The sequence below is a fragment of the Macrobrachium nipponense genome, chromosome 42 (genome assembly GCF_015104395.2).
Source record: "Macrobrachium nipponense isolate FS-2020 chromosome 42, ASM1510439v2, whole genome shotgun sequence".
NCBI lineage: Eukaryota > Metazoa > Arthropoda > Malacostraca > Decapoda > Palaemonidae > Macrobrachium > Macrobrachium nipponense.
The window spans coordinates 31,913,242-31,926,803 of NC_061103.1; the positions used below are offsets into that span (position 1 = coordinate 31,913,242).

Here is a 13,562-nt window from a genome sequence, read left to right on the forward strand (position 1 = left end):
TAACAGACTTTGACAATTGAGTCATTTGTATGTTATTGATCCAAGGTTGGATCCTCTTCATGTAGCTTTGTGCGTCGCATCTCACTGTTTTTCGCCTCTGTGTAATTCATTAAAATGTCAGTATCCTGTTGTTTGAGCAAGAAAACTTAATTATCCAAGCTTTCCGGTTAGCAGTGTTATTTGTGAAAGAGAGTGTTCGTAGATGAGGTAGATCATATAGGTAACTACTATATTTATATAATTGGCATGTATATCGGAATGCTTGGATACTTAGAAATACAGGTAAAACGTATCCTAATGTGTTAAGATTGCTGATCATTTTCCCCTCACTTGACTTGCTTGAACAAAACAGTTATATAATATTGAAAATTATATTACACATTAACTACTAATATTAAATTATATATATATTTATATATATATAATATATGTTATAATTATATTATATACATGATATTTCGATATGTAAATATGTTTAAGTAAAGTTATTAGAACGGTTTCGTTGTATTCCTCACACATTAAACTTTTTTTTTTCTACTCGATTTGAAACCGGCTTGATGTAAAATATACTTGGAAATGTATGAGAAAAATATTGTACAAAGAAAATTCTTCCACTGTTTCAGAAACCTCAATTTCATACTGCTTACATTCTAGATTATGAACAAATGATCTGTCAGCATTCTCATTTGTCGAATCGCAAGGGAAATTTCTTGCTTGGAAAAGCAGGAAGGAAAAAGTGCATCTCTATTATTTGGCAATATGCTCCCAAGGGAAGTCATTGTCCTTGGCGTAATCCCAGTTGAGGAGAAAGATTAACAATCTTCTGGAGATGCTAATAAGAATTTTAAGTGTTCGAAGTAACAAATTATAAGAGTTTTTTTAAAGTAATTAAAAGTCTTATTAATATTTTCTAAAAGTGTTCAGTGTTTTTTATGGTCTTGAAGAAATATTTTATTTCTTTGAAGAGGATGCCAGAGGATTTTATCTGCGTTGCCCAGATCTTAGTGTTCTTGGAGCGCTTTTGGCTGCTTTAAATAATTTCAAAATCCTCAGGCACTTTTTGAAAGAATATTTCAAATGCTTTTGTGGATAAATAAAAAGTCATAACTAAACATCAGTCGTAGTAATATCTGCAGAAAGTGGTAATATCTGCAAGGAGTGCAGAAAGTGGTAATATCTGCAAGGAGTGCAGAAAGTGGTAATATCTGCTTGGATTGCAGAACGTGGTAATATCTGCAAGGAGTGCAGAAAGTGGTAATATCTGTAAAGGGTGCGGCAGTGGTATTTACTGCAGGGAGTGCAGAAAGTGGTAATATCTGCAAGGAGTGCAGAAAGTGGTAATATCTGCAAGGAGTGCAGAAAGTGGTAATATCTGCAGGGAGTGCAGAAAGTGGTAATATCTGCAGGGAGTGCAGAAAGTGGTAATATCTGCAAGGAGTGCAGAAAGTGGTAATATCTGCAGGGAGTGAGAAGTGGGTAAATATCTGCAGGGGTGAAGAAGTGGTAATATCTTGCAGGGAGTGAAGAAAGTGGTTGTTAATATTGCAAGGAGTGAAGAAAATGTATATCTGCAAGGAGTGCAGAAAGTGGTAATATCTGCAAGGAGTGTACAAAGTGGTAATATCTGCAAGGAGTGCAGAACGTGGTAATATCTGCAAGGAGTGTAGAAAAGTGGTAATACTGTAAAGAGTGCGGAAGGGTATTATCTGCAGGATGAGTGACGAATGGCAAATCTGCAAGGAGTGGAAGAAAGTTGGTAAATACTGCAGGGAGTGCAGAAGTGTAATCTCTGCATGGGGGAGAAAGTGGAATATCTGCAGGGAGTTGAAAAGAAAAGTGGTAATATCTGCAGGGAGTGCAGAAAGTAGTAATATCTGCAAGGAGTGCAGAAAGTGGTAATATCTGCAGGGAGTGCAGAAAGTGGTAATATCTGCAAGGAGTGCGAAAAGTGGTAATATCTGCAAGGAGTGCAGAAAGTGGTAATATCTGCAAGGGAGTGAAGAAAGAATGCGAAATGGTAATATCGCAGGGAGTGAAGAAAATTGGTAATATCTGCAGGAGTGGGGGGGAAAAAGTGTTAATATCTGCAGGATGAAGAAAGTGGTAATATCTGCAGGGAGTGAAAGAAAGTGGGTAATAAATCTGCAGGGAGGTGGAAGAAAAGTGGTAATACTGCAAGGAGTGAAGAAAGTGGTAAATATTCTGCAAGGGAAGGTGAAGGGAAGAAGTTGGTAATTCGGCAGGAAGAAGGTGAAGGAAAGTGGTAATAATCTGCAAGGAAGTGAAGAAAGTGGTAATATCTGCGGGAGTTGGAACAAAGTGGTAATATCTGCAGGGAGTGCAGAAAGTAGTAATATCTGCAAAGGGAAAGGTGCAGGGAAGTGGTGGTAATTATGGCTGCAAGAAAGTGGCAAGAAAGTGGTAATATTTGCAAAAGGTGCGAAAGTGGTATGCTTCTGCAAGGGAGTGCAAAAGTGGTATTATCTGTAGGGAGTGAAGAAAGTGATAATATCTGTAAAGAGTGGGGCGGAAAAAATGTGGTATTAGGCTGCAGGAGTGCAGAAAGAGGTATATCTGCAGGGAAAGTGCAGAAAGTGGTAATATCTGCTTGATTGCAGAACATGGTAATATCTGCAAGGAGTGCAGAAAGTGGTAATATCTGCAGGGAGTGCAGAAAGTGGTAATATCTGCAAGGAGTGCAGAAAGTGGTAATATCTGCTTGGATTGCAGAACGTGGTAATATCTGCAGGGAGTGCAGAAAGTGGTAATATCTGCAAGGAGTGCAGAAAGTGGTAATATCTGCAAAGGGAGTGCAAAATGTAAATATGCAAATGCCGGAGTGCAGAAAGGGACTGAAAGCATTCCAAGTCTTTCAGCCAATTTCGATAACCTTGGATTTTTTTTATTAGGGTTTAACTTATACTGCTAAGTTCGTAATTATTATAGTTTTTTGAAAAACTAAAAAGACCTTCATAGTCCTTTTAAAATAGTTGAAAAAGTCTTAAAGTTGAAGATTAGTTAGAAATTTATATGAAAATTTAGGGCTATTTATCAGTAACATTAATATTAAACCTATTTAGAAACTTAACATGTTTTGTTAGAAATTTAAGACTAGTTAGGAACTGATTTGAAAATTTAGGGGTATTTCTCAGTAACATTAAAATCAAACCTATTTAGAATCACCAAAGTCTTCTCAGGAGAGGCCACACAGATTTTGAAGACTTTGAATCATGTTCTAATTATTATCCTTCTCTCTTCGCTTTGAATATCTTTTAGAACCTTCAAAAGGCCTTGAATAGTCTTAAGATAATTGAAGGATCTTAGAAGTCACTTTTAATACGTGAAATAGGCCTTGAATAGTTTATTAAGGTAGTTTATGGGTTTTTAAGGCTAAGGGTAACAACCTAAAGTAGGCCTTGAATAGTCTTAAGATAGTTGAAGGGTGTTTAAGGCCAAAGGTAACTATACTCTGTTTTTTTCCATCTGTCCATCCGCCTGTGGTGTTTTCGCATGGTAACACTGCGTCCCGGGCTTTAAATAGTTGCGCTATGTATAAGTTTTAGGTAAATAAAAGGATATCTGGGTGTACATTTTCAACTGAAAAGTATTTTAAGAATTCACTGAATGCGAATTACACTGTTAATAGTCGAAATAGGATATTATTTAAAGCCCGGACGCGCAGTGTTTACCATACGCAAAACACCACAGGCGGATGGACAGACGGAAAAAAAAAACAGTATAGTGTCTTCTTAAGCAATCTTAGAAGTCACTTTTAAAACCTGAAATAGCCTTGAATAATTTATCAAGATAGTTTATGGGTTTTTAAGGCTAAGGGTAACTAGTATTTTCTTAAGCTATCTTAGAAGTCACTTTTAAAACCTGAAATAGGCCTTAAATAATTTGTTAAAATAGTTTCAAAGCCTTGAAGGCTAAGGGAAACTATTTTCTTAAGCAAACTTAGAAGTCACCCTTAAAACCTGAAATAGGCCTTGAATAATTTATTAAAATAGTTTATGGGTTTTTAAGGCTAAGGGTAACTAGTATTTTGTTAAGCTATCTTAGAAGTCACTTTTAAAACCTGAAATAGGCCTTGAATAGTGTATTAAGACACTTTTAAAAGTCTTGAAGGATATTTAGAAACTTAAAATTTATGTCTTAACCAATTTAAGGAGCCATTCCTTACCAGTCTTCCCCACGAGAGTCCACACTTCATCACACGGTTAGCAAGAGCGTCTCGGCAAAACTGAAATTTCAATCCGTCGTTCGGCTTTAAAATCTTTGCCGCCGAAATTGGGTCTTAAGTATTCCTGTTTGGAAATTTCCATGGTGGGGGTTGGGAGAGGGGGAATGCACTTGATTTTCTCAAGCAGAATAGTGTTTGCCCTCACATAAGCCGGGCTGATGTGGGGGGCCGCCTTTGCATATATGCTTGCAAAATTTCAACCGCTGCTGTGGCAATTTTCCCTTCGTGGTTGCCTGTGCGTGTATATCATTTTCTCTTTTTTGTTCTTTGCTCTTTTTTGTTAGGGGATGAGGTGGATGAGAGGGAATAAAAAATAGTCGATGTTGATAATTTATTAATATTTATCTTACTTTCAGCTGTCAATTTTTATTTTTATCTTGGGAATCCCCCGGTTTTTGAAAATTTAAAAATCGAGAAAAGTTCAGCATTGTCATGACAACGGTCATGGAATTGACTATAAACTACACTGTATATATATATATATATATATATATATATATATATATATATATATATATATATATATAAAGTGAGTTTATCTTCTCAGTAATGTGTCTTACATTACTTTTTTCCTGATACTGCTCGTCTTTTTAATTTCCTTCAGTTTCTCACTCTTAAATACGAAAAACTTGTTTTTGATTCCTTTTCAATCTGTTGAAGGTTAATAAGGTTATAATCTGTTCCCTTTCACGTTTATTTTCAGGTAAGCTGGGTCAACATCTCTTTAGTCTGCCGTCCAGAAAGGTAATAGAGAAAGGTGCAGTTGTGTTTTATCATAGATTTTTGTGACTACGCCTCTGATTAAGAGGGAAAATCTTTACGCTGCAGATTTGAAGAATTATTCATTTAGGGGAAAATCTGCATTTCCTTCCGTTTAGTTGTTTTCAACTCGAAGTCGAATAGAATGAATTAAAAAAAAAATACCTTTCGAGGAGAAATATAAGGCAAAGCTACGAATACTCTCGCTGGGGTCTTCATTTCATGTATAGATTACTCCCGAGCGTCCGTGAATGATTTCTTAATTAATTAATGGATCTTGCGACAAGATGAAGTGTTAAAGGGGAAAATCATGTTTTAATTAATGCGGGGATAAATTAGGTGGATATTGACAGGTTTCGAACATTCCACGAATATTACAGGGGGGGAGTTTCGAAAACATTTTTGTAATTGCGTATTCGAAAATTTCGTGTGTGTTCACCATATATATAGTATATAAATTCTCTCAATGCTATATATAATATATATATATAGATATATATATATATATATATATATATGTATATATATAATATATATATATAGTATATATATATATATATATATATATATACATATATAGTATATCTGGTATATATATATATTTTATATATATATATCATATATATATATATATATATATATATATATATATATATATATATGTGCGTGTGTGTTACATAAAAGAGGGCTATGATATATTTTAAATACAGTTGTAATGTGATGTATTATGACTTTCTTAGAATGTAGAGAAGCCAGCAGTTTAACTTCCCTAGAGACAGAGTGTTCGAGGTGACGAGCTTGGGAATACTGACATGTCTTTTTGAGTGGCGTGCATGTCCTGTTACTATGAGCGCTTGATACAGAGGTGACTTGTGTAATTGGTTCTAGGCAGTTACCTGGGGTGTGGACATTGTGTGTGAGTTCGTACGTGCGTGCGAGCTTTTCCCTTACATATGAGAGTGTTAAGTAACCAAGAAGGATAGATCTGTGCAAGAGAGGTGAGGAGCCAAGATGGCTTCTTCAAACAGTGTCTTTGTCATTAAGTGATAGTGAATACTGTGTTGAATGGGTGATCTGGAGAAAGGGGGAATTGTTCTGGAGAAGGGGGATTGATCTGGAGAAATGGGAACTGATCTGAGATAAGGGGTATTGAATATGGTGACTTAATTGGTGTACTGACTATGTTGACTGTGCCTTATGTTATGACTAAACTAATGTTAGTTATTTGATTAATTACCAAGGGTTATCTTAGTTATTTGGACTTTGAGTTTAGCATTTCATTTAATCTTTTTGTTAAGAATCTGAGTTATTCAGTTAATACTTTACTTTTAAAAAATTGCATATTTTTGTAAGTTCCGTGTCTGATTTGATGGCCTTAGATAATGGAGGGGGTGTGTGTCGTGGAGAGAGAGAGAGAGAGAGAGAGAGAGAGAGAGAGAGAGAGAGAGAGAGAGAGAGAGAGGGAGTTATTGGGAATCGAGAGAGAGAGAGAGAGATAGAGAGAGAGAATGTGTTACCAGTTGTCTTTCGCTCTGGTCCATTGCTACCTTTTAATAAATACCGAGATTTTAGAATCTTGTTATTATATATATCAAGTAATATGTCTCGTTATATTATCTAATAGATTATACATTTGGACGCTATTCCATGAGGCTATTATAGAAATACATCATCCTTTGTATTTTGAAGTACATATTTTATTGTTAAACGTTCGTCATTTAATATTTCGGCTTTAATATTTAACACATTGCTTCGATATTATCGAGATAGCGTTTGCTAGACTTTCAGAATCTGTTACATTTTTATTATACTTTTAGTCTGTAGGTCCTCTTGTGCTGGTAAAACGTTATATACTGTTTATTCGATATTGTGAAGGTAAAATATCTTACACTTCAGAATCTTTATTAGATTCTTAATTATGTGAGTCCTGCATTGTCCTTTATAAAAAAAGTATATTTTAGTTTTATGTTGAATGCTTATTTTTTCTGATAAACTGCATTTAATCCAAACATAAAAATACGAATCATTTGCATATGTTTCATTCAAATTTTGAGGATTTTCAATCATATATATCATATCTCTCAATTTTGGAGTCAAATTATACTTTCCGTTGAACTATATACAAGTACTTTACAACATTGTTGTTTTACAAACAAGATACTACCCCGACTAAACATGCAAACAACACAAACCCATCATCAGATGTACCGTGATAAAAACTCCCGTCCAATTACGGGACAAATTTATCCAACCAAACACAGAAAAGCTTTTAACGATAGCTGTCATATTTTTTAACTCGGCTTACATGAGCGTGAGAGCATCCTGTAGGCTTCATGGCCACGAACTTCGTCCGCGAACTTTTGTGTCTGTTCCCCGTCATTATGCCATTAAAACGAATTAACCTCTCCCCATAGCCTTTTAGGCAGGCGCTTGGCCCTAGCGATCCGCGTGACGTCACGACTCTCTCTCTCTCTCTCTCTCTCTCTCTCTCTCTCTCTCTCTCTCTCTCTCTCTCTCTCTCTCTTAGCTGCCATATTCAATTATTTATTCGGATGCTTCGAGATGGGTTTGGATCGTATCATGTTATTGGTAGAGCTCTCTCTCTCTCTCTCTCTCTCTCTCTCTCTCTCTCTCTCTCTCTCTCTCTCTCTCATATACAACTGTTCATATGGATTTCTCGACTTGAGATAGAATCGGTTCAGGCAGAATCCTTAATAACCCTCGTGAAATATTTTCATCTTGATGGCTTATAGGTTATTTTATATTACAATACGTAGAAAGCGTAAGAGTTCGTTCGTTCAATGGGTTAATATGTATCAATTACTTAATTAATCGTTCACTTTGCAAAATACCACATGCAAATGAGTATTTGCATGGGGTATTTTGCAAAGTTGGAAGGGTGGAAATGCTGTTCACTTCTTCTTTGTCATTTATGTATTAGCACTAACATCTAGGCATTAAGCATGCAAGCACAGTGTAGGTAAATGGAGCAGGATGTATGGGTAAATGAATAACAGGATTTATGTCACGAGGGTTGAACAGGCAACGCAGTTACCTATTTACTAAAGGGTAGTAAATTCTCACATGAACGCTCCTGGTCGATGCATTGATTAAGTATACACGTTGATTTCATTCATTAAAATAACCAACTCTTTGACGTGTTTTTTTGTGGAACGGATAAAAAGAACATCTAACTACCACCTGGATCGCACACTAACTGGATCGTACTAATGAAAAAAAAATATATATATAGCTCTCATTATCCATCGACTGCAAAACTCACCAGAATCGTAAGCAAAACTTACCTGGATTGTATGCAAAACACACCTAGATCGTGTGCTAAACACACTTGGATCGTATGCAAAAATCGCCTGAATCCAATGCAAAACAACTGGGTCGTACACAAAACTCGCCTAGACAGTATGCAAAACTTACCTCGATCGTCTTCAAAACTCACCTAGACCGTATGTAAAATTCACCTGGATCGTATGCAAAACTCCCCTGGATCGAAAGCAAAGCTCACCTGGATGGTATACAAAACTCACTTGGACAGTAAACTAATGTCGCCCAGAGCCTATACAAAACTCACCTGGATCGTAGGGTTTCGTGAGAGATGTGGTGTACGTGGTGTTGGGCAAGGTGATCGTGCACCCAATTTGGGTGTCCTCAGGGGTGCTGTCGTAGGCGATGAGGCCCCACACCTCCGCCCACCAAAGGCCGCTGTCGTTCGTTTTCCTCTCCCCCCGAAGCTGCAGGTCGTACCTGAAGCAGGAGACAGAGAGATCCTTGATTCCCGTGGAGTGATAATCTAAGGGCATTTAATTGTATTAAGGATATTATAGAGTTCCTCTTGGAAAGTACGGATACAATAACACCTCGAAGCTGCAGGTCGTACTTCAAGGAGGAGACAGACAGATCCTTGATTTCCTTGAAGGAATGATCTCAGGACGTTTAATTGTATTAAGGATATTATAGAGTTCCTCTTGGAAAGTGCGGATACAGTAACAGAATGAAACCAAACCGTCATTCTATAGTAGGCCTATGCGTGATAGTCTTAACCACTAATTTTCCCAATATATTGAGAGACATGAATACTGCCTTAACGTTAAAGTACAGTTTATAACAGGTTAGATCTAACTCTGTCTATCCCCAAAACTAAAGTAAAGGCAGACTTAAAAAGTAAAGAATCATATACTCTAACTTTCTTAATATATTGGAAGACATAAATGCTACTTAACGTTATAAGTAAACTAGTTGATAGGTTAGAGTCTACCTGTCACCAAAACTAAAGTAAAACCAGACTTAAAAAATAAACAATCACTTAATCATTGTCGTGCTAATACAGTTTACCTGGATGTGATTTTAATGCAGGGAGGTTACCTGGTTCTTGTCATTGCATTTTTCTCATAATGGCTATTGGGATAAGCAACTAGAATGCTTCTCGAAGCCGATTCTAAATTGTAAGATGTAAGCGATTTGATCGATGAAGCCTGGCTAAGCCTTGTTATAAGAACAGTGTTTGACTAGAGTTGTTAATAATTATATGGAAGGCGGTGCAAATATATCTTCAGTATAGTAAAAGGGTAGACCGAAATAGCATTCACTCGACTGGAGCGTTAATCTGAAAGCTTCTATACAGTTTGATATAGCTAACCTGGTCTTCCCTTTCACTTATGGACGCAGCGGTGTGCGTTCCTGTGATGGATGTATACAACATCGTGGCTTTTGAACTAAACTTGTCATGGATGATTTTATAAAATTATTATGTTTCATGTTTTCAAACTTATACATTGGGGGTTTTCTGTGTTTGCGTTAGTTTTGGGTACGATTTAAAATTGTTCCGTCGTGAACGGTTTGGATCGCGCTACGATTACGAAAATCAGGGCATTCCTTCACACTCAGTCATACACATCCATAGGTTTTAGGTTCCTCATCATAAATTGGTTAGACTCATAAGGTTAATACCCACTGAAACTCCCTTCAAAGGGAATCAATCGTAGTTGAAGAAAAAAAATAAGTTTCTTCTAATCTGGCAACATGAACCACCACATACGCACGCAGCACTAGACCTATGAAAAAGTCCACGCTTGACCAAACTACGAAAAGCCTGTGAATAACAGGAACAATCAGTTATCCCTTTGGCATGTGAGAGCATCATCATCATCATCATCATCATCATCATCTTGATGGTTGTTGGGAGAACTCGCGTTTCATCCGAATATCTTTCAGACAAGTCGACGGCGGAATTCGGATTTGATTTACTGAAACCACCGCCACCGCCACCAACCGAAGCGCGTCGGTTACGGGACGACCAACTAGGCGGCTGACACTGCTGGCTTGTTTGATCTCCGCCTCGACATCTGTATCGACGCGGATCGTCATGATCAAAGCTCACATAGCTTTGGAAAGATTCTTTTTTGGGTTTTGTGTGGACGTTTCCCGCCTAAGTCGAGTTGGTCGACGATTGGGAAAGTTATCTGGAGGATGATGATGCAGTGATTATGTGATTGTTTTATTTTATTTTGTAAGCCTATTGCACGGCATTATTTCCTTTCTTTTTTTTAGTTACGGTTAAAAGTTAAGTATATCTTAGTTTTTACCAGACCACTGACCTGATTAACAGCTCTCCTAGGGCTGGCCCGAAGGATTAGATATTTTTACGTGGCTAGGAACCAATTGGTCACCTAGAAACGGGACCTACAGCTTATTGTGGGATCCTAACCACACTATATCGAGAAATGAACTTCTATCACCAGAAATAAATTTCTCTGATTCCGCGTTGGCCGAGCCGGGAATCGAAGCTGAGACCACCGGAGTGGCAGCCCAGCTCGAAAACCACTCGGCCAGGTAGAATAATTTATAATTTATCTTACGTTAATGTTCAGTAGTGTTAATTTATTTCGATATATTGGGATATTTACCTATAAATATTGTCATGCTATAGGCCTAGAATGGATATCATCCTGTTTAAATGAGGTCCTGTTATTAATTTTATTAATGTACAGAACAATTGTTTAATTGAATATATATATATATATATATATTATATATATATATATATATATATATATATATATATATATATATATATATATATGCATACAATACACACGCATACATTTATATATAAATTATGTCTTTATCATTGTTATAATTAGAATTGACACTCATCCGGCATTGTCATCTACTGTCGCGTAACTTATTAATTAAACCTAATTGTTTTAAAGCCTGTGCGAAGAAGATTAACACTTGGTTGCTCATTAATTTACCAGGAATCTTCTCAACTACCAAGTTTTTTTTTTCTTTTAATCTCTAACATTAAGTCTAGTTTATATTGCGTAATGCTGTAGTGATTGTTTCCCCTTTGCTATTAGACTAAGGGTATTTAAATGTTAAAATGATATCTGTAGAGAATACAGGTAAGGTGATTATGTATTTATGTAGCTTACTTGTCTATTTAAAATGTGTCTACCTACCTATCTACGTAAAGAGAGGAAGGGAACGTGATTATTTTTACACATACTGTGTAGCACATTAGGATCATTATTGTACGTCATTTACGTTCGTTCATAAGTGTGAATATCAGGAGAGATAAATTATTATTATTATTATTATTATTATTATTATTATTATTATTATTATTGAGGCACATTCACTAGCTTTCAGGAAATAAACCAGACCAATTCACTAACTTAGAGGGAGTGAACTTGAAAAATGCACTGACCTCCTGGTTATCAAATTAGACCAATTCCCTAACTGTCAGGAAATAAACTTAGCCAAATTCGCTAACCCACGGGAAAAAAAACTTAGCCAGATTCACGAACTTATAGGAAATAAACTCATTACATTAAATACATCATGTATCCAAGAGAGAGAGAGAGAGAGAGAGAGAGAGAGAGAGCAGTAGTCTAACAACAAGTGACTCATAGCAGGATCAGGTTATGCTTTTCCGTGTTACGTACATTTTTTTAGGAGGAGGAGGGAGGGGGTGTTCAGGGAGGGGGGGGGGGGGCGCTCGTCGAACCGACACTCATCGTTTTTTTGATGGCTGCGATAAGCGCATAAACATCGCATTATTGGCCGTCCTTGTATATCGGTAAAGGTTAAAGTAGTCAGGGCGGTCAATATGTGATACCTGGCTGGTTCGCTGAGAGTTAATCGCTGCATCATGACGTGATGTTAAAGTGCTATGAGAAGTTGGCTTTTAGTTGCTATGCATATTTAGGAGAAAATGCAATCCTGTTTGTAGGCTTTAAATCATGAATATCATGTAATCGTCCTTTAATTCTGATTAACACAATCACTGGTCTACTCCGCGATAATAGTACATCTGTTGCTTCATGAGGACTATAGCAGATTCACATCACCCGTGCATCTGATGTCTAGGCCAGTCCCTTACGACGCCCCTGATTGGCTGTTGATAAGCCAATCGCAGGGCTGTAATCTCTCCTCAGTCTCTCTCGAGATTTCTCATGGGCAGGATGTATGTTCCACCTCTCCTGAGGGATACTTTTGAAAATTTATCCCTCAGGGGAGATGAAACATGCATCCTGCCTATGTGAACTCTCTCTCGAGACTGGGAGTTTCCAGCCCTGTGATTGTCTTACCAACAGCCAATCAGGAGCGTCGTAAGGGACGGGCCTAGACATCAGATGCATGGGTGATGTGAATCTACTATAGCACACGTAACAATTGTTGTCAATAATATTGACCCATGTCTGGACCCAGAGACCAAGACCAGGATCTGATCAATTGCACCATGGAACTTAGTGAATCTTCTTAAAAACCAGTAATATGTTTATGTATTACTGCCACAGAGGCGTATTTGTAACAAATAATGATTCTTTGTATCACTATACTCTTTTTTTTTTTTCATCTGTCCATCCGCCTGTGGTGTTTTTGTATGGTAACACTGCGTCCCGGGCTTTAGATAGTTACATTCAGCTTACATTCAACGATTATAATAATATCCTATTTCGAATATTAACGGTGCAATTCGCATACAGTAAATTATTAAAACACTTTTCAGTTGCAAATGTACGCCCAGATATCCTTGTATTTACCTAAAACTTACAAATAGCGTAACTATCTAAAGCCCGGGACGCAGTGTTACCATACAAAAACACCACAGGCGGATGGACAGATGAAAAACAGAGTATAGACCCTGAAGAGGTGTGAAAAATACACGAAAGCTCTTGGTCAATTGTTATCATACCCTTCTCCAGCTCTACGCACATATATATATATATATATATATATATATATATATATATATATATATATATATATATATATATATATATTACAGGCTCTTACAGGGATACTTGTATTACCATGATAAATTATCCGAACTTCGCCACTAGTTCTTGCATCAAAAAATCTGTCCAACTTTCTTTTCTGATTTAGACGTTTTATGAAACAGAAACTCGTGTAAATGATCTCAGATGTTACGCGAGTAGTCCCTTGATGATCTACTTCCTATGGTGATTTAAAGGATTTCATGAAAAAAAGATACAAAAGATATGGTACGAATTTAGAGTTTAGATTAATTAACCAACGA

General features: G+C 36.8%; 1 protein-coding gene across 1 annotated transcript in view; it reads right to left on the reverse strand.

Annotated features, from left to right (window-relative positions):
* LOC135213052 (uncharacterized) overlaps positions 1-13,562 on the reverse strand; it is a 168,749-nt gene that overhangs the window by 21,414 nt on the left and 133,773 nt on the right. The window contains exon 5 of the mRNA XM_064246886.1: positions 8,592-8,764. Within this exon, the coding sequence (XP_064102956.1) occupies positions 8,592-8,764 (173 nt within the window). The remainder of the gene's footprint in view (positions 1-8,591; positions 8,765-13,562) is intronic.